This window comes from Eubalaena glacialis, chromosome 5 (genome assembly GCF_028564815.1).
Source record: "Eubalaena glacialis isolate mEubGla1 chromosome 5, mEubGla1.1.hap2.+ XY, whole genome shotgun sequence".
Lineage (NCBI taxonomy): Eukaryota > Metazoa > Chordata > Mammalia > Artiodactyla > Balaenidae > Eubalaena > Eubalaena glacialis.
This window is the reverse complement of record NC_083720.1, coordinates 105,131,331-105,153,825: the sequence shown is the minus strand read 5'-3', so window position 1 is coordinate 105,153,825 and position 22,495 is coordinate 105,131,331. Positions and strand designations below refer to the sequence as shown.

At 36.2% G+C, this 22,495-nt stretch overlaps 1 protein-coding gene across 6 annotated transcripts in view; it reads left to right on the top strand.

The window, feature by feature from the left end:
- The window catches only part of LIN54 (lin-54 DREAM MuvB core complex component), a 65,317-nt gene extending 43,026 nt beyond the window's left edge, over nucleotides 1-22,291 (top strand). For all 6 annotated transcript variants that reach the window (XM_061191539.1, XM_061191536.1, XM_061191538.1 and 3 more), the window contains exons 5-13: nucleotides 6,526-6,742; nucleotides 11,651-11,724; nucleotides 12,092-12,289; nucleotides 13,425-13,516; nucleotides 14,333-14,404; nucleotides 15,191-15,293; nucleotides 15,453-15,590; nucleotides 19,136-19,338; nucleotides 21,849-22,291. In XM_061191539.1, coding sequence (XP_061047522.1) covers nucleotides 6,526-6,742; nucleotides 11,651-11,724; nucleotides 12,092-12,289; nucleotides 13,425-13,516; nucleotides 14,333-14,404; nucleotides 15,191-15,293; nucleotides 15,453-15,590; nucleotides 19,136-19,338; nucleotides 21,849-22,050 — 1,299 coding nt within the window. In that variant the 3' untranslated portion in view covers nucleotides 22,051-22,291. The remainder of the gene's footprint in view (nucleotides 1-6,525; nucleotides 6,743-11,650; nucleotides 11,725-12,091; nucleotides 12,290-13,424; nucleotides 13,517-14,332; nucleotides 14,405-15,190; nucleotides 15,294-15,452; nucleotides 15,591-19,135; nucleotides 19,339-21,848) is intronic.
- Nucleotides 22,292-22,495: the final 204 nt, after the last annotated feature.

The following is a 22,495-nucleotide window of genomic DNA, read 5'->3' as shown; positions in this document are numbered from 1 at the left end:
TGGATAAAGAAAATGTGATACACACAACACACAGACATAGACATATATACAGTGGAATATTATTCAGCCATAAAAAAGAATGAAGTCCTGACATTTGTGACAACATGGATGAACCTCGAGGGCATTATGCTAAGTGAACTAAGTCAGACAGAGAAAGAGACAAATACTGTGTGATCTCATTTATATATGGAATCCAAAAAAAGAAAGAAAGAACTCATAGATACAGAGAACAGATTGGTGGTTGCCAGAGGCAGGGTGTGTGGTCGAAAAGAGTGAAGGTGGTCAAAAGGTAGAAACTTCCAGTCATAAGATAAATAAGTTCTGGGGATGTAATGTACAGCATGGTGACTATAGATAAGGTTGTATTATATATTTGAAAGTTGCTAAGAGAGTAGATCTTAAAAGTTCGCATCACAAGAAAAAAATTTATAATTATGTGCAGTGATGGATGTTAACTAAACTTATTGTGGTAATCAGTTTGCAATATATACGTATATCAGGTCATGACGTTATACACCTAAAACTAATACAATGTTATATGTCAACTGTATTTCAATAAAAAAGAAAAACATCAGATCCTCTTATGAAATTATGCAAAAATGAGTGACCAGTTACTTAGCTCTAAAACCTAGTCTTAAGTCATATTCTATGTAGAAATGCATATGAATTGCAACTTTAAGAGATTTCACAACTACGACTTTCAAGGTGCAGGGTACTTAGGATTCATTGTATGTCTTCTACCATTCTTTAGCACAACTTCTGTGAAAACCTATTTCCTGTCGGGTGTCATTACATGATACTTTCTCTTGCACCAATATATTACATTCACATTAAAAAAAAAGAGAGAGAGAAAATCGTTCTCTCCCCAAAAAGCTATTGTTAAGTAAGTTTGGGAAACACCCTATACCATACCCATCTAGGAGTTTTGTCATGCTCATTAGCATATTAAAGACTCTAAGAATTCCCATAGCAAAGACCTTTGTCTAACTTTGTTTACCTCAGGGTTTCATAATTAATGTGACAGAAGTAGGTTGTTTCATGTAATATCTGATCTTGAAGAGCTTATGTTTAATGAAACAAACGCACTATAGTAAATGCTACCCAACCAGCATATGATTTTGTAGTAGATTCAACAAATACCAACTTAATGTCTGTTCAGAACAGCAAAATTTGTACAGGTGTCCTAAAGCAGTATGTGAATTTCATTTAGTGGTAATATTCTCTCCATACAAATAGAGACAAAATATAAAGAAGTGTTAGGTTGCTCGCCGGAATACACACAGGATTGAGACAAACTGGAACCAAAGCTCATATGTCCAAACAATGATGTCTAGGCTGTGTTTACAAACAGAACCAAATTTCAAAGTGTACTCCCCGCCCCCCCCAAAAAAGCAAACATATTTATATGGAATCCCACAAAATCAGGGTTTGGATATTGGTTGAGCAGTCTGTCATTTACAGAACAGGAAGAGTGTTTTATTTTTCCCTTTTTTTAAAAAAAATTAATTTAATTAAAAAAATTTTTTTAGGTAAATCTTCAATTAAGCAAGGACTTCTGGCATTTGCTAATTGGAAAATAATAAAGAAATTTATTCCTGTATATAATTATGACATAAATATGTAAATAGAAATGGCTTAGGAAATAGTACAGATTTTTTAAAAAATCTTTCAAGTCCATGTTTTTCTGGACAATTACCAATACATGTTAAATGTAGCTATTTTGAATTTAAATTACGATATTTGCTTTTTAACCCAGCTGTCAAGGGTGTAAATCAGGAAATAGCAATAACTGAACATTTCTGTTGAATGTACATGAACTGTTTTTCTGGTACTGTGCTATGTTCAGAGAGGCATTCACACGGAGTTTCTCAGGCTACGCTACTTCAAGTAAGGTACCAACTTGTGAATTCTCAAAGCAGTTAAGTGTAGTATTCAAATGCTTTTGTCTTTTACAAAGTTGGTAGCTTTTATATGTTACTTAGTATTTTAGGTGTTAAAAAAATGCATTGTAATCAGTGGTTGCCAAGAGTTAGGGTTATAATTATAAAGGGAAGTGCAGGAGAGTTTCTTTGTGATGATGGAACAATTTTGTATCTTGATGGTGATGCAGATGACGTGAATTTATACAGTCTTGAGTGTACATCCAAAAAAAAGTCTGTATAAAAACTGGTAAAATCTGAATAAGGTCTGTTGTGTGGTTTAGTTAATAGTATTATACCAAATGTCAATTTACTGTTTTGATAATGTCCTATGGTTATGTGAGATGTTTTTCTTTTGGGGAAAGTGTACATGGGAACATTGTATTAGTCTTGCAACTTCTTGTGAAATCTAAAATTATTTTGAAATTAAAAAGTGTTTAAAAAATGCTATTTATACTTCTATTCAGTATACTAACCGATTAAAAAAATACTTTCATGTTTCTCAGAGCCAGATGTGCAACTTTAGTTCTTAACAGATTTCTTGAGGACTAAATGCTATTTACTTTTTTTCAGTCATTTAGTAACTGTTCATTAACTGTCTACAGTAGGAGGCATTACAGTGTCTTAAGAAAATGGGCTTTGGAGTTGGCTCTGGTTCAAATCCTGGCTCTTCTACTTTTAGCTGTGTGAACTTGGGGAAGTTACTAAATCTCTCTGAGCTTCAGTTTCTCCATCTATAATGGGCATAATGATAATGATACACACTTATTGAGCATTATAATATGTGATGAGTTATTATTTGCACCTTATATAATTTAACTCATTTAATCCTTATAACAATCCTATGAGACCTATGAGAAAGGTGCCATTTTAACATTTTCAAATGAGGAAACTTAGGCACAGAGAAGCTAAGTTACTTGCACAAGGTCACTCAACTGGGAAATGCTGGAACCTAGATTAAAACTCAGCTGGATTTTCTGTTTTTGCTGTACAGAACTAGCTTGTTGATGACCAACTGTCCCACCAAGAACAACTAAAAAGAAAAATAAAATATATTTTAAAAATTTGTTTGAAGGTTTTGGAGACCTACCAGGGGAGCCAGGACATTATAGGGCACCATCCTGAAGTCACGGGAAGCCTAGAGAAGTTGCCTGGTGCTCAGTGTGACCCTTCGCCTTAGGGCATTTGCTGATTTGTAAGTTGTGGCTGAGAGACTGAGAAGATGAGCAGAAAGTGGTCCCAGAAAGTTGAGGTGCTGAGCAGACCTATCAGTCTTATAGACCTTGTGGACAAAACCTTAGGTTCAGGTGCCAACAAGGAGGAGGAAGCCTGGTAGATGCTGGAGTCCTGGTTGGGGGAGGAGTGAACCAGAAATGGACAAGGCCTCCCAAAGATTGAAGCTCAGCTTCCAATCAGCTCAGTTTGTTATTGGTTTAGGGTAATCTGCCCCTACTCTTAACTGCCTGCCAGAAGCCGAAGTGAATGCTTTCTGGAGAAATATAAAATCATTCTAAGCCTCAAATTATTTACTTAATTTTCCACAAATGAAGTCTGGCACTTAGTCAAAAATCATTAGGCGTTTACTTAATTTTCTGTAACCAATGTCTGGCACTTAGTCAAAAATCATTAGGCATATCAGGCAACCAGACCAAATTATTCAAAACAGAGCGGTATAGGTAGTGGAGTTATCAGATTTGCTTTTTAAATAACTAAGATTAATATATTCAGAAATTTATTTAACAAGATGAAGAACTTCAGCAGAGAATTAGAAACTATAAAAAGGAATCAGATGAATATTTTCAAACTGAAAACTGAGATTAAGAATTCAGTAGATGACTTTATCAAGCAAAAGAGAGATTAAAAAAAAGGATTAGACATTTTTTGAGAACCAAAGTGTAGAGAATTTCTCATTAGCGGACCTGCACTTAAGGAAATCCTAAAGTGAGTTCTTTAGGCAGAAGGAAAATGATCCCAAATGGAAGCACAGAAAGGGTATAGAAAGGACAGAAAGGGTAAATTTGTGGGTATATCTAAATGAATGTCTTATAGAGTTTAAATTATATGGAGAATTAAAGAATACTTAATGGTAGCACAAAGATGGGGCAAGAATAAACGGTGTTAATGTTCTGTGGTTCTTTTATTGTCTTGGTGATGTGTAAAGTACTAATTTAATTCCTACATGGAACATTGTCATCTCTAGGGCAACTACTATAAGAATAGTAACATAATGTATAAATAACAAGCTACCACGGGGGAAATGAAATAATGAAACATTTAACACTAAAGCAGGCAAAAAAGGAGAGAAAAAGGAACAGAAGAGGACAGGTGGTTCAAATAGGAAACAGTACAACTGCAGATTTAAATCCAAATAGTTAATTAACTATGTTAGATGTAAATAGACGTATACTGATAAAGAATATAGTCAGATCTGGTTTTGTTCTAAAAGAGCCCTGGCGGTCCAGTGGTTAAGTCTTCGCCTTCCAATGCAGGGAGTGCGGGTTCGCTCCCTGGTCGGGGAGCTAAGATCCCACATGCCTGGCAGCCAAAACACCAAAACATAAAACAGAAGCGATATTGTAACAAATTCAATAAAGACTTTAAAAAAAAAAAAGGTTCACATCAGAAAAAAAATCTTTAAAAGAGGCAGTTATTTACAGCTTGTAAGAGTTGTAGCTTGAAGTTTAGGATACAGAAAAGTTGAGGGAATTCCCTGGCAGTCCAGTGGTTAGGACTCTGCTCTTTCACTGCCGTGGCTTGGGTTGGATCCCTGGTTGGGGAACTAAGATCCCGCAAGCCGTGCAGCATGGCCAAAAAAAAAGACAAAAAGACAAAAAGAAAAGTTGAACGTAGAGTTGGAAAAAGGGTATACTGTGCAAACTTAACTAAACCAGCCCTGGTACTTGTGCCATGCTGTACTTAGCTCATAATGTGGTTGCTAGATTTAAATCAGATAATCTTAGAGTTTTCAAAAGCAATGTCCTCTGTATGTGTTAGGTACCCAGTAAATTTAACTGTTACGTCTGAGGCACCTTGTTTCTGTTTTTTAAACATAATTTCTTTTTCTTTTTTTTTATTAAAGAAAATTTTCAACTGAAGTATAGTTGATTTATAATGTTGTTAGTTTCAAGTGTACAGCAAAGTGAGTCAGTTATACATATATATATATATATTCTTTTTTAGATCCTTTTCCATTATAGGTTATTATAAGATATTGAATATAGTTCTCTGTGCTATACAGTAGGTCTTTGTTGTTTATTTTATATGTAGTAGTGTGTATCTGTTAATCCCAAACTCCTAGTTTATCCACCCCCCTTCCCCTACCTTGTTTCTTAAAATAGTATTCTTTTTTCATTTTGAGTCGATAGACCAAGGACAATGTCTCTTGTACCATTTTACGCATCTGACTCATGGGTTGCTTGATTTTTCAGTAGCTTCCATATGTACACATTTTATCCCTTTTCTTAAGTTTTATGTTTCATTTAACTCACCATCACGGCTGTTATCTCTTATCTTTATTTTAAATCTACTCTTTGGTGCCTCTGCCTACTGATAGTGTGTGAATTATTTTATGCTGAAGTAATCTACTTTGAGTACTATCTGTAGAGTTTCCAAACTAATGACATTCTTCCTTTTTTCCCCTGTACTTTTATGAAAATGTTCAAATTCTTCAGAATTATTCTTTTATAAATTATCATCCATATAATGAATATAGATTTCCTCAGTCATGTCACCTGTCTTTTGGCATGAGGGCTTTTTGAAGAATAGATAGTGGTGTAATTATTTATAAAATAATACCATAGAACTAATTAGAGAATCTTGTCTGGATCTTTGCTTTGTATGACAGTCTGTCGTACATTGGTTAAACATCAATTGGAGACATCTTAAAAGGCTTTTGTTCTGTTCTGCTTTTGATGTTTCATTTAGCTTTTTGGGAAGTCACATTGCTTTTTGTTGGACTGAAGGAAAGGATTAAAAATGATTAAGATGATTATATTGAGTCAGATCTGAATCATCCAAAATTGGTTTCCCTAGACAACCAAAATAGTGGTAATTTTGGATTGAATTTGGCCTTCTACCCATAGGTTATTGGGTACATTTGTATCTGTGGAATATTATATAAGCCTTTCAGAATTGGCTAGACTTAATGAGGGCTTTTCTTTGGGGTTTCTTTCTCTTTTAGGACATGTGAAAATGAAATTTGCTGTAGTTAATTTGGTGGGTAGCAGTAAAACCAAATATCTGTGTCCTTTCTTTCTAAATATGAGGCTTAATACTGAAAGTTTTTAAATAACCTTTTTCTTATAAATTTTAACTGATGTTAACAAAACTGTGTGAGTTCTTGCAATTTAAGTAATAGTTTCTTCATAGCAAGTCATCTGACCTGGACTGTCAAGGAAGTTAACTACTAGGGATGGTAGAACTCATTAATTTTGGTTTCACTCCTGTATTTATTACTATTCATTTCTCTTTGAACAGGTTGTTCCTTTCAACAGCTTTTGATGAAATTCAGGAACATACTTTTTTACTTGAGCAGTTGTCATGAGTAAAAATGAAGTAGGAAAATAAAATCGCAGATTAATGAGAGCCATGTTGTATTGTTCACTAGGCAGTGAAATCAGCTGTGCAGACCATCACTGTTGGAGGAGTGAGCACATCACAATTTAAGACAATTATTCCTCTGGCAACTGCTCCCAATGTCCAGCAGATTCAAGTGCCCGGAAGCAAGTTTCATTATGTCCGACTTGTTACTGCCACAACAGCCAGTAGCTCAACCCAGCCAGTTAGTCAGAATCCCAGTACAAACACTCAGCCTCTTCAGCAAGGTTAGTAACCATTTTTTTAAAAACAATAATTAATGCTTTGAACATTATTATAGAAATTGGTCCTTTTCTTGCTGAAATCCTGATTAAGTATGGCATTTCAGCTGAGTATGAATCAGCAGCTGTTGCAGAAGGCAGTGAAATAGAATCCCAGTTGTATATAACTATAGTATTTTGTTCTGCTAGAAACTGATACACGGTGTGCTGTAATACCAGATAATCATACTTAGTCATCAATTTGTGGGTAGCCATGTTATTGCTGGTTTAAAAGCCTACCATTATGCCAGTGAGATAGTTTAAATGGAACCAAATTATTGATTTTCTAAACTACAAAGCCGTCTAAACTACACAGGGTTTGGGGGTCAGTTGAAATGACCAGTAGGCAAGGTATAAACGATAAATACGAACTTTCATCCTTTACTTACTTTGAATCTAATTGCTAATGAAAGTCAGTTAAAATGTTGTTATTTTTACTCATTGGTATTTTTCCTGAAAAGTATTCCTGTTTGTAGTCCTACTTTGTTTGTGTTTAATCCTTCCAGCCACCTGATATACATACACAGACTCACACACATAACCTTTTTCCATATTTATCTACTTGTTAAAAAATTGAAACTGTGAAAGGATGAGGACAGTTTATATTTGGGGCCTAATTTTTTTCCTTGGAAGACTACTGCATATTCTGTCAATGTCAAAATGACATGGCAAGTGAATGATCTGTTGTTTGCTGGATGTAAATAGATGAATTAAAGACCATTTGTTTGCGCCTTCAGTTTTATTAAGGGATCAGAGGGTTGGAGCTGTCCATTGCTGATAGCTAGTTCATCTAAGGGAAAGTGGAAGAAAAAACTTGGATTTTAAATTACTGATGGGAGAAAATGGAGGGTGCATGAGGGAAACAGTATTTTAGTGTGTATTCTATTAAAATTAGACATCTCAAGTAATTATATTTTCTATTTCCTCTTTAAACTGATTTTGAAAGAAGATCTTCTATTACAGTGTTCTCAATGAGAAGAAAAATGAAATTTGCATGTACTGCTGACTAAGGAAGTCAAGTGTATATTCTCTCATTACTTAGCAAGTGCTACTAAGTGCTACAAGTCCAATTTTCTTATATATCATAATGATATAAAGCAGTCATTAGATATAGTTGGTTATATTTTATGTTTGTGTGTATACACATATGCTGAGTATCCATTTCCAGTGTAACGTTAGCACTGATTTACTCATTATCAAGAATAAGCGTTTGGTATGAGTAGAAGAGGAAGCTGAAGATCCAGGAAGAGTGGAGGAATGGGTTGGACATTTCATAATTCTAGTGTATTTGCCATTTCCTTCTTTTCCAACCTTATGTCTGTCTTTCTGCTTCTCTCTACCTCGCTGTTCTCTTTGCCTCCTAGCAATCCCTCACCCCCCCCTCCTGCTTCCCTGCTGCTTCCTTTTTTGCTTTCCTTCACTTTCCCTCTCTGTTCTCCCCTCTGTCTCTCTGGCTTCTTCACCTCTCTCTGTATATTCCCTCTTCCCACCTACTCACATACATATACCACCCATGCTATTTCCCTCATATCCACCCATATTTCCCTCTTTTTGTCTTGCTCTCCTAGCCCATAAAAGATCTGGGTAAATGTAATATATATTATTTCTTAGGAATAACGAGTCAAATTTACAATTTTCATTAGAGATACACTAAATAGTTGCTGTAGTTCATAAAATGTATTGATGTGTTTTTCTAAAGGCTTAATTCCCTATGAGGGATTTACTTAAATGCCAAAGGGAATTGGGCTCATCTTATACATTTTCCCATCAAAGCCATACAAACACCAGTATTCAAATGTTCCACCATATTAATTGCTGGCTGGATGGCAGGTAGCACAGTAGAAGGACCCAGAAGATTGCTTGGTTAACCTCTTTAGAATATAATCTACAATCTTGGTTAGGGAGGAAATCAATTTAAGAAATTAAAAACCCTCAAACACTTGCAGGTATGGTTTCTAAAGTTTCAAAGGAGACTGTTGTAAAAGAATTGTTCAGAATTGCTATTAAAGACCAAAAAAATTAAAGATTATGCCAGCATCTATGAAAACTGCAGTAGTGGTAATGTGGGACCGTGCTCAAAAGTTGAGGAGGAAGCAACTATGCCCCAGTTAAAAAAAAAAAGTTGAGGAGGAGAAATCCAGACTGTTGACGTAGTTATATAAGTATGACTCCCTTCCCATGTATATTTTATAATGTTCTTTTTTCTGACCACTACGTTTTCTGTTTTCTTCATTCCCCAGATTTCAGTTAAAACACAGCATGCATATGCCAAGCTAATGTAAACCCAGAATTCCCAAGTTTTCTAGCTCTGTGTGTGTGTGCGTGCATGCGTGGGATCACTTCCCTGTCCTTATCCTTACGAGAATCATCCAAGTCTCCCATGGGATGTGAATAAGGGCAGGACACACACTCCTTCCCCGTCATTTCGCAGACCACCAGGAAGTTGCTACATTTCTCTAGCTGTGCAGTTACCTCAGAATTGCTGCTTGTGTGCTCATGAACCAATGACCATCATCGCCTTTTCAAGGAACAAGTGGTGTAGGGTGTCCTCTCTTCAGTGTCCCAAGCATGAATTCAGGCTTTTAATTCCTTTTAATTCCTTATAGTATTGCTACAGTGGTTGTTATAATCAAAACAGAACAGGAAACAATTTCAAATCGGGTATCAGATGGCACTGCTCCTGTAATTCATGGTCATACACTCTTTTTGTAGAGCAACGTTATTGAGATACAGTTCTCATCTACCATAAAATTCACCCTTGTTAAATACAGTACAGTTTAGTAGTTTTTAGTGTATTCAGAGATATGCGATCACCACCACTGATCATACGCTCCTTCTGGAGGTCTCCGACCTTCCCACCTTCCCCCTTCTCCCTAGTTTGTCACCTTGCTGCAGGGGCCTGCTCCCTTTTAGATCAGAGTACTCTCTCTCTAATGTTCTTCCAGGGCTCTCAACTTCTCGTCTTCAGCCATCAACCCTTCCATCCCCACCAAAAGTAAAAAAAAATTTGTTAACATTGTTAACAGCCTTTCTATCCAAGGAAGTCTGTTCTTTTTCTTTTATTGTTCAGAACAGTTTGTTTGATTCAGTGTTCACAGCAGTTTAGATCCCGTTATCTCAACCTCTCTCTTTCATAGCAGGCTCTAGGCCTTTTGCATAAATAAGACCCGAAGGAATGTCCTTTCTGTCTTCTTAAATCCCTCCTTTACACTGAGGAAGTGGCAGTAGGCAGTATTAGAAATGGTACTTCTTTTGATCCAGACATACAGGTCTAGTACCAGCCTCTTTCCTGAACTTCATCACTGTATTTCTCCCTGTCAGGTTTCATCTTCCCTTTAGATCAGCTCATCCTTGCATTTGTAATTCTAATAGCTGTCATTTTCCCATTCACTTGAAAGCTCCGTGATAACCGATTGTTTTTCCCCTGTACCTACAGTTCCTGCCATCCTTTCACCTCCACCCTGTCTCTTGCAGCTGTTCTCTTCTTTCCATTCCCAGTGCCATCACCCCAGATTAGACTCTCATGTTTTGTACTCTTCTAACTTTCTTTGTTTCTTGCAGCTCTGTTCTGTTTTACACACGGCTGCCGCGTACAGTTTCTTTTTGTGCCATTCCAACAATGTTTCCCAACACCACAGTCCTCAGAAACTTCTCATTGCCTGCTGAATTAAGTATACAGATCTCTACCCTTACATTCAAGGCCTTCAACAAAACAGCCACAGTCTGCCTTTTTTTTTTTTGCCAGCGCTTGCCTACTTTAACCCTAGGTTCCAGCCAAACCGGTCTGTCCCGTAGCACTTTGTGAAGTGCCCAGCATCGAGCCTCCACTTCTCTTGCTCTGCCTCTGTGTGGACTGCCCTCCTCCAGTCTGTGTGCCCGCTCTGCAGCCTGACCATTGGTCAGGACTGTCTCAGGCACTGTCCTCTACGCAGCTTTTCCCGTTCCCAGCCCCTGCCAGTCAGGTGTATGTTCTGTCTCCTTAGGTCTCCCACAGTGCTTTCTCTTTTTTTTTTTTTAACAATATTTATTTTATTTGGGTACTCGTCTAATCTGCTCTACTTGAATGTAATCTCTTTGAGCAGGTGTCTTGTACTATAGTTTCCCTGGAACACTGTCTACAGTGACATTTATGTAGCAGTGATAGTTGTAATAACAACAAGAACAATAACAATAACGGGAACTAACATTTATTGAGCACTTACTATCTGTTGTAGTAAATTTTCATGAATTAACATATTTATTTCTCTTACCCTGTAAGGGAGATACTATCCCTATATTGCAGATTGGAGATACAGGCAAAGAGAATTTAAGTAGTTAGAAAGCAGCAGAATTGGGATTTGAACCCCCAGGGTCTTATGACTTAGGAGACTACATTCTTTTTTTTTTTAATTTATTTTTTATTGAAGTATAGTTGAATTAAGGAGACTATATTCTTAACCTTGCTGCTATGCTGCCTTTTAGTAGTACTCTGTAAATAATGAATTGTACACAGAATTAGAAATAGTATAGAACAGCATTGTTACCCAAGTTCCTGGATGGCAGTTTTTAATTTATGCATCATTTCATCTCACTGGATTTAGTAGTGAATATATAAAGCATCTGAATACAGACTGAAGTATTTTCAGTAGAATATCTTTAACGACATTCTCTCATAAAGTGGATAGACTATAGCTACCTTAGATATAAGTTCCCTAGTTAGATGGGTTAAAGAATTTTGAAAGTAACTGTCTTGATTAAAGATTCCTCCAAATAGGAAAGCAGTGGAATTCTTTAAGCTCTCTCATGAGGATATCGTGAGGGAACTAAGTATCTTAAATGTTTTAAATACTATTTTCTGTATACAAACTGTCCTTTTCCTCCCTCCTTTTTACAAAGCAAAGCCAGTGGTCGTTAATACCACCCCAGTGCGGATGTCAGTGCCACTTGTCTCAGCGCAGACTGTCAAACAAGTGAGTATCACATCACTTCTTCTCTCAGTCTCTCCCAAACAGACAATTTACTTTTAAAATTGAAAGTTAAGATTTACGTTTAAGAGATTTATTTATTTATTTATTTTTATTGAAGTATAGTTGATGGACAATATTATATAAGTTACAGGTGTACAATATAGTGATTCACAATTTTTAAAGTTTATACTCCATTTATAACTACTGTAAGATATTGGCTATATTTCCTGTGTTGTACAATATATCCTTGTAGCTTACTTATACATAGTAGTTTGGACCTCTTAATCCCCTAAGTTTAAGAGGTTTATACTGCATTGAGAAACTGTGAAATTTATTTTCGTGGTCATTGACATACTTCCTTTCTTTTTAGGTTGTTCCAAAACCAATCAATCCAACTTCTCAAATAGTCACCACCAGCCAGCCACAGCAGCGGCTTATCATGCCTGCCACCCCACTGCCACAAATCCAGCCAAACCTCACGAACCTGCCACCAGGCACTGTGCTGGCACCGGCTCCGGGAACAGGGAATGTAGGCTATGCGGTGCTTCCTGCTCAGTATGTGACTCAGGTATGGGCAGAAAGTTAAGTCATTGCATTTCAAAAAGGTTAATTGGGTCGAAGATGTCTAGCATTATCACATTCTAAAACTACTCAGAAACTTCTAACTCAGTGTTTGGACTGTTTCCAAAACCTTGAATTGTTAATGAAAACTTCTGAGTTTATTTTTATATATCTTTAGTATTTAGAAATATACAGCACAAGTCAAGTATACAAGTCAGGCAATTTGGAGCTGAGAACAGTTTGGTAGGAGGGCAAGATCATGTAGATATAAGAGAAAATACGTTGAGTTAAAATCAGCAGAGTCCCAGTGAGTTTAGAAGGCGCTGTGACTGTAATGAGGCTCCTCCTCCCATGATGAATATGGTGCCGCTCGCCTGTTCTTGGAAAATAGGTGGCATATAGGTAGTGATCTGTCCAGATCTGGGTATCTTTGGAATCAAAGCCACGTATTATCCAATTGGCTGGCTTGGGTTAGGAGTGCTGCTTTCTGGGAAGAAGATAGAAGTTGTTTTCTTTTTCATGTAAGAATCAAGCATATTAATTAGCACCATGTTCTAAGCTGTTGAGTTGATCTACTCAAGATTATAAGAGATACAGAAACCTGTGTACTTTAAAGAAGTGTACTTTGGAGTATGTTATGTGGCTACTGATTGAAAAAATTAGTGTTCAGTATTTTTATCATTAGCATCTCTTTTCTTATGTTTAGAAATGTGTGTAAAATAGAAACTTAATTAATACATATGTAACTTCTCATTCTCTATAACTTGTGATAAATGATCACATTTTATTTATTTTATTTACAAGTAGACACATTGCATTTTTCTAGCCAATACAAGTTTTACTACAGTACTTTCAGGACATTCATCTGGAATTTCCTCATTCTGATATCCTTATTCCTCTGTGAAAGAATTTCTTATATTTATACCATGTAGTACTTTAAAATGTCCACGTTGTTTTTAACTCTGGTATTAGTTTTGGGTCTTTAGAAGAGCTCTATGAGGTAGTGAGTATATTTGTATGAAATTCTCCGTTCTGTTTTTCCTATTTTAATAGATGAATTTGTGCTTCTTACTGATCATTATATTTAGGAGTATTGTCCATTTTTGTAAATATGGTCTGAAATTACCTTTCTTTATATGTAGCTACAGCAGTCTTCCTATGTGTCTATAGCAAGCAACTCTAACTTTACCGGAACACCTGGTATCCAGACCCAGGCAAGGCTTCCGTTCAATGGGTGAGTGAGCTATTTGAATATATGTAAGTTAAGTTGTTGGATCAGGTTAAATGCAACATCAAATATATATATATATTTCAAAATACATGTATTTAATTTTTTTCCCCTCAAAGCCAGGTGAGTGTGCCTCTGCGGTACTTTTTATTTTGAAATACTTTAAACAGAAAAGTTGCAGGAATAGTCAGAGAACTCCCACATTATCTTTTACTCCGATTCACCAGTTCTGGCACAGGTGGTTTGTTATTTTCTCTCTCTTTTCTCTCTTTCTCTATCTCCTCCTGAATATGCTTTTAAAATGATATTAACTAGCTTTTAGATTGTTATTTAGGTCTTTGCTTTTTCTTTTGTTTATTTGTTTTTTAATCTGTCAATTGCTGCCTTTGCAGTATTGGTTGAGAAGCAGTGCTTTAGTTAATTACATGGAACCAGCCTACCTCTCCTCTCCCCTCCTAAATTCCAACTTCACACTCCCTTTTCTACTTACTACCTTTTATAATTGAATCCCAAAAGAGTTTAAGAGATTTCAACTTTAGTTCTCTTAGAAGAAAGAGTACATTTTGTGGAATGTTCTTCAGAAACCATTGATAACTTCCTTTTCTTTTTTTTAATCCATATCTTGGCTGTCTACCTTTCTCTTCATGTTACGACTTGCTTTTCAACTTAATGTAAATGGAATAACATAACAAACTTTTATTAGAGATGGGTACATTTGTTAAACCTTTATTTTAGGAGGAATTTACAGATGAGACTTTTCTCAGTTTAAATAGTTACCTTTAATTGATTAAAATGTATATCTTTCTGTTTGTGTCTGTGTAGCATAATGCCATCAGAGTCTGCCAGTCGGCCCAGAAAGCCTTGTAATTGTACAAAATCGCTGTGTTTGAAATTGTAAGTCTTTTTGCTGCTGTTTCCTCATTTGATATAACTGAAAATGCTTTTAAAAATAAGTGGAGTTAACTAAAAATTCTTAACAGACCAATTTCGTAAGTCTAAGTAATTAAACATACAAGTGAATGAACACATATGACAGTGTGAAAAGACTCTTTCATTCAGAAAGAAAGAAAGAATTTTAGAGTCTTTACCACAGATGAGGCACTGGAGTAGGGGTTAGGGATCCAGCTGCATGAGACAGACATGATCTCTGTCCTTACTAATAAATCTGATCTTATTTATGACCTTTATATTTGGTCTCTTAAATGAGATGATACTCTGAGTAGTTTTTTTAACTTGTTGATTAATTTGCTTGTTAGTACTGAAGAGATTTGACATGAAACAGTTAAATAAAAAGCAATGGTCTTATGGGGGTTTAGAATCCAAAGAAACATGACAGTAGTTCAGGTGAGCAGGTTCCACTAATATAATAGAATATAGCCCATGTTTTTCCTTTTTGTGATTTTGAAATAACTTACTTTTGGGGTGCATAAAAATCACATAGCTCTTGTGTTGACAGCTGTTACTACTGGAACTAAGTATCTAAACCAAAATTCTAGGAGCTGGTGACTTTACCTTTGAGCCTTGTCAGTACATGTCGTTAACTCTATAAGTAGGTGGCTCTAGAGTACATTTCTAAAATGCTTTACTGCATATATAATGCTATTAAATAAGATAATTTCTAGTTTTGTTTCTCTTAACAATGACTTTTTTATATGACTTACAATGATTTTTATATTCCAGATACTGTGATTGCTTTGCAAATGGTGAATTTTGCAACAACTGCAATTGTACTAATTGTTATAATAACTTGGAACATGAAAATGAAAGGCAAAAAGCAATAAAGGTTATTATTTCTTATTTCATTTAACTGGCAAAAGTTTACAATTTCACCTTTTTTTTTGTTGAGCTCAAGTATTTTATGAAGAAAATTAATTCCCTTTGCAGAATTTAAGTTTAATCTACTGTGATTTAACATCACTTGATATTTGATCTGTTTTGATAGGCATGCCTTGACAGAAATCCAGAAGCTTTTAAGCCCAAGATAGGGAAAGGAAAGGAGGGAGAATCAGATCGACGTCACAGCAAAGGATGTAATTGCAAACGATCAGGATGTCTTAAAAACTACTGTGAATGCTATGAGGTGAGTTGAGGTTGGGAAAAATCATCTATAACCATCTTTTGAAAACAACTTTAGAAAGTGCATACAAAAAAATTTACTTGTAAACTGGGAAATTACTTTGCTATTGCAGTTTGAAAATATTGCAGTTTGAAAAGTCAGCCCAAGGGCCCTAATTTGAGGAAGACCTACTTTCTCGCCTCCCAAGCAGGGCTTCAGAGGAACAGTACCTTTGTTTTGTCATTACAGCTTGGGGTCTCATTAGCAGAGTTACCAGCTCATAACTTCGTGGTCATTGCACCTGAAAGTATGCGAACCACAGCACCAGTTTATTGATTTTCAATAAAAATAACATCAAAATGGACTGGGAACTCTGTAGTAGCGGTTCTCCACTGAGGGGTATTACTACCCAGTTTCTCCCCTACAGACTTTTCGGAAATATATATGGATAATAGCCTGCATTTCAGGGTGCAGTCCTGAGGGTATAGTCTTATCTTGTTCCAAATGCCAGTAGTGCCCTGTTGAAGAACACTGCTCTGTGGAAAATTAGATTATGTTAGAAGGTTTGCCTTGTGAGCATAAAAATAGGTAAGGAGGAATACGTAATTGCTGGATGAGGTTATTGGCTATTGTGAGGTGACTGCATCCATTTTACCATCTAACCATCCCACTCAACTGGCTGTTTTTATTTATGGGTCAGGCAGCATCTTTTCTGGAAAATGTATATTGAAACTGTGCTTTGATAGATGCCGTGTAAATGATCCACTTGTTTCAGACAAAGTACTATATAGTTTGTTATTTTTATTTTCAAAGCTTAAATAAAACAACCTAGTCATGCCCAAGATTAATCCAAGGTTACTACAATTGGTTTCTGGGTGTGCCCGAAACTCTTTACTGATAATCTTTTGGGTTGAGTCATTCCTACGGCGGTTGGCTCTTCTCATCTGTTATATTTTCATTCGTTCAGATTTCATATGCAGAGGGAAACCTTATTTTAGTTTTGGCCGAAGGCCTGGCCTGGTAAAGTAATACCAGCAAGCACTGCACTCTCCCTTGGCCAGGCGTGCTCTGCTCTAGGAGCGTGTACCTGCAGCCCAGTGCCCCACCCCCATACCAGGTGGGTCGTAGTAAAGATTTTGTGTACTGTATTCTCTCTGTAGTGAATTCTTAATTTACATATTTCAGAGGTCAAATACTCTTCTCAAGAAGTACAGTAAAGTAACATTTTGTTAGTCCTAAAGTCAGTAGGAGTGAAAATTGCACACAATCAAGATTATTTTTGAAAGTCTCTTAAACAGTGTCGCAGAGTCCAACAAGCCAGTTTTTCATCCACATTGGGAAAGACTGACTCTTGTTTGCACACCTGACAAAATAGGTGGCTTCTGTTCACAGACCATATCATACAAAAATTGTCATGAATATGTAAGCATGTAAGCTATAAAACCAATTCCACACACAAAAAAGAGAAAATGGAAACTGATATAAAGCTGGGTCAGAAGGGCAAAGAAAGCCTTTCTTGCATATGGCATTGAACAGTCAATACATGCTAAGCATATGAAATTCAGACATACATGAACTAAATAATTGAACTGGTTGACAATTCTGTGAACTAATAGAAGTAGAAAAGGCAGTGGACTGGTTGAAATATGTTAGAAGAGAGAAAGCTGCTCTATCAATTATGATAAAATCCTTGACATTCAGGACATAAACAATGTCTAATAACTAATATGTTGTTCTAAAAGACCAAGCAATGGAAGAACTTGGAATACAGTGACCTCTGACTAGCAGTGGCCAGTTGGCTCACTGTGAATTAGTTACGATGTTGTCTGACGGTTTGTGTTGTTCATCTTTTGAATTGACTTGGCTTTTTTGGTCCAGTTGGTCTGCATCTGGATAAGACATTCATGTCCCTTTCACACGCCTTTCAGGGCTTGTTGATTGAATGAGTGACTGTCCACATTATTTAAGTGATGGTGACTTTTCTTGTGACCTTTTGTCCCCCCTCCCTCTTTTTTTTTTTTGGCCACAAGAGAAGTTGAATTAGCAATGCTAAATGGATGACTTGTATTTCTAATTTCTCCCTCCTGAGTTCGTATTAGACATTATTAGAACCTTTCTTATAATTCTTAAAACTTAATCCCAGTTACCATTATCAGTATGTCTTCTTCCCCCGGAGGTGAGGAATTTTATCTCTTCACCATTAGATACTTATTAAGTATTGCTTCAGTTGGATCCCAGACTGGCTCCTAGTAAATAAGCCGATTAACTCAAAAGGTATATCCTTTTTTTTTTCCTTTGGTAAATGGAATTTATTAGTGTATTGTAAAAAAGGAGCAGGGTAGATGTGTTCATAATATGATCCATTTATCTTACTGTAGAGAGGAAGGACAGTAGGTTTGTTTATTTATTTAAATTGATGTGGGTTTGCACAAGAAAAAGTAGCCAACAAAAGATGCTAAAATTTACTAGGAGTCTGGGAAATGTAAATTAAAGAACGAGATCTCACTTTATTAAAAAGAGCTATAGTATACATTGTTGGAGGGAATGTGGGAAAGGCTTCCTTTATCCATTGCTAATGAGATGTGAGGTGTTAGAGCCTTTTGAAAAAACAATCTGGCCGCATCTATTAAAATTAAAATACATGTACCCTTTGACCAGTGAGCCCAATTCTAGAAACCTAGCTCATAGAAATAAAAGCGTAATACATACAAAAAGATGTTTTTATGCATTGTTTGTGGAACTCAAGAACTGGAAACAAAATAAATGGCCATCAGTAGAGGAGTGAATGCCCAAATAAAATGTGGCACATCCATACCAGGGATTAATAGCCAGTCATTAAACAGGATGAATTCAGCCTATGCCAGATGACTTGGAGGGAGGGATTTCATGAAGTATAGTGTGAGAAAAGGAAGATGCAGAAAAGTGGGTATATGATTATGTAAAACAAACAAAAAAAAAGAAAGACTTCTGTATTGGTGAGTTAATATATGTACATAAAGGCTGTGTTTTTCATAAATATACATATAGTTTATGTATCTTTACATGAAAGGACACACTGGTTTAATATGGTCTGTTGAAGGGTTTGGGGACTCTGGACAGGGGATTTAGGGAGGGGGAGGTATTCATAATAAAAATAGCGTCTGTGAAATCCCTTTGATATGATATTGTGTGTGTGTTTGCGTAAGTGGGAGGTCACCAACATGTTAATGGTGATTTGATTGAGGTGGCTGGATTCTGGATGACCCTTATTTTTTAATATTGTAATGTATCACTCATTTTTTAATAAAAGAACATATGTTATTCATATCAGTAGGAAAATCTATAGTGGGGGAAAATTGGCGTGGAAGGCCTCAAACAAACATAGTATAGCCACTTTCAGAGTGGCCAAGAATACTGGACCTATGCACATGCATAGCTGGCCCCTTTGGTGTTTATCAGCAAGAGATGTTTCCATTTTATCTGTGTCAGTTGACCAGCTAACTCTGTTACCTATTGACTTGATCGTGGAGTCTACTATAGTGATGTCTTTTGGTTTTGATTTGGAAGCTTTTCTTTTGTAAATCTTTTAGGCAAAAATAATGTGTTCCTCAATATGCAAATGTATTGGCTGTAAGAATTTTGAAGAAAGCCCAGAAAGAAAGACATTGATGCACTTGGCAGATGCAGCCGAAGTAAGGGTACAGCAACAAACAGCAGCAAAGACTAAGTTATCCTCTCAGATTTCGGACTTGCTTACTAGGCCAACACCAGCTTTGAATAGCGGAGGAGGAAAGTAAGTCAATATTTGAATATCTTTTTATAGTATGATATATTCATTTTTGGTGAAGTTTCTTTTTTTGGGCAAAATTGGGCTCATACTTTTGGTTGTTGCACACCTGACTTTTGCATTTTCTATCTTTAATTACTTGTAAAGGAATTTAAAAGTAACAGAAAAATCACTGTCAGATATATTGTACAGTTCTAAAATGCACGGTAGTGTATTAGGTCACTGTGCTTAATTTAATTGGATTTCTCCCTACTAAGATGAGGTAACTACATAATTCGACAAACCCTGAAGAAAACCAAAATTTTTATACCTCTTACTGGTTGTGTTGTTATTCATATTTTTTCACATTCTTACCTTCTTACCTTCCCGTGCCCTTGTGGCACTTTCCCCACCCTGTTGGAGAGCCTATCACACACTGTGTTATTGTACAGGAATAACAAGGAAAATAACAAGGAAATATTATTATCCTTATTTCCCTAGACTGCTGAGCTCTGGAGTAGGAAAGCTGGAGCTTTACAGTCAGGCCGACCTGAGTTTAAATCCTGTCTGTGCTCTGTTGTAATTTGTGACTTTGACAAGCACTTCACCTCTCTGAGCCTTACCTCCGTTTTCTTATCCTTCACATCACCCTTTTCACGTGGCTGTGCGGAGTAAAGCACAGCTTGGCAGGGCCCAATGCAACATAGTATGCTGACTTGAATTTGTATTAGAGAGTTTGTTAGAGGTTAATCTGAGGCATTATTAAATGGAATGAGCCTTGAAAATGGTATTTCATTTAAAATGCCGAAGTTGAAATAAGATCCAACTTATAAAACTTATAAAAGTAAGGCTTTTGTACAAAATATTTCAGATATTAGTTCTAAAGAACTCTTGTAACTGGAGTATAATCAGCAAAAAGTTCTTGACTGAATGAAGTGTAAATGGGCAGACACCTTAATGAGGGGTATCACAAGGGGTCCTTTCTGGTCATCTGCTTTCAGTAAACCTTAGATTATTAAGTCTAATCTCTATGAGGAGATTAAAGATATTGCTACACTAAAATATTTACAATTAATTTTTCAACTTGGGAAGATATCTGTTATTATGAAGTGTGAAAGAACACAAAATTATGCACTGTTATCAAAACTAAGTATAAAAAAACTGTATTAAAGCAGTCCTAGTAGCGTATTAACAAGCTTTTGTCTTTGAGTGGCAAAAATTTGATTTTTTTTTTTTCCATTTTCTTTCCTATAGTTTCCAAATACTATATAATGAGTGCTACTGTTATACACTATTACTTATTCAATTTTATTGTAATATTTTAATATTATAATATTTTCTAATTTAAAATGCTTTTTATATTTTAAAGATTTCTATACAAATGTATAGCAGCCTAAATCCTGTCACCCTATCTTGTCATAGTGGGCCTTAAGTTCAGACTTCATTCATTTTGTTGTTGTTGTTTTTAGATTTATTTATTTATTTATTTTTGGCTGCGTTGGGTCTTCGTTGCTGTGCATGGGCTTTCTCTAGTTGCGCCGAGCGGGGGCTACTCTTCGTTGGGTTGCAGGTTTCTCATTGCGGTGGCTTCTCTTTGTTGCAGAGCACGGGCTCTAGGCACGTGGGCTTCAGTAGTTGTGGCTCTTGGGCTTAGTTGCTCCGCGGCATGTGGGATCTTCCCGGACCAGGGATCGAACCCTTATCCCCTGCATTGGCAGGCAGATTCTTAACCACTGCGCCACCAGGGAAGTCCCAGACTTCATTTTATTTTGAAGTTTCCTTCTATCAGTGACTGCTTACTTACAGGTTGTTGAGTTACTGGTTAGATTAGGTTACCCGATTTTGTCTCTTAGGCTTTACAACTTGGCTACATGTAGCTAGCCTCAGGATGGATTCCTCTGCTTTAATACTCAATAGTTCAGGTCTTTATGAATGAAACTCCATGTACAGAACAGCATCTGGTGTCCCTGTTGTTTCGTTTTTGATATCATGGAATAATGCAAAATTTTGGTGTGCTTTTTTTGTTTTTTACAAACATTATATGGGACTATGGGAAAGTGCTTTATTTTCCATGTTGTCCAGGAGATAGTGCTTTCAATTTCCAATATTATTCATTCATTCAGCAAATATTCATGGAGTGTCTGTGTCAGGCACTGTTCTAGGCAGTGCAGAAACAACAGTAAATAAAACAAAAACTGCACTCAGAGCTTACATACATGAATCAGGAGGACTTTTGTTATAGCAGTATCCAGTCAACATGTAGAGTTACGTTTCAGTTAACCAGGTAACCTTGTCTAGGTTATATGTATTTTACGTAAAACGTTATATTTTTAAAATATGTTCAATAATAAAACCAGGTCTAACTTTTTAAAAGTTCTCTGGGATGTGCTTTTGTTCATCGCACAAACTGTGATGTTCAGTGTGCTTGCTGAATCGTTAAAATGTCGACAGAGATTTCTGGGTGAAAGAATGTCAGCCACTTTTGCTGTTATTCAACACCATCATCATCTCTCTCTCTTTCTTAAAAATCATTTCAGATTGCCATTTACGTTTGTCACTAAGGAAGTAGCTGAAGCCACGTGTAATTGCCTTCTTGCCCAGGCAGAGCAGGCAGACAAGAAGGGGAAATCAAAGGCAGCAGCTGAACGGATGATACTTGAGGAATTCGGGCGATGTTTGATGAGCGTCATCAACTCTGCAGGAAAAGCAAAAAGTGACCCTTGTGCCATGAATTGCTAACTCTTGCACAAAAGACTGATAAATCGAACTGTACAGAAAATTGAACGTGCAGGGACACTTGATTTTCTGGAAGATAGTTTAACAATTATTGTATTGTTAATTCAGTCTTGTGAGACCTGACATTATAATATTGAAAGAGGAGAAATTTTAAATGAGGAAATTGCATTTTAAATCTTAGTTAAATCTGCATATGCCCCTTCTAAATTGAATTTTTCTTTATTGTATTATATAGATTTTTAATGTGCTTGGGTTTCTTAAGAACTAGATGTTCTGTCCTTCTGATTCTATTGACAAAGAACATTTATAAATTACTATTATATAATTTATAATGTATGGCGTTGTATGACTTTGTTCCAGTAGAAAAAGCCAAAGAAGCACTGGTATTACCCAGTCATTCTTTGGTACTAGCTCTAGAACATAAGCAGATAGAATGTCTACATAAACA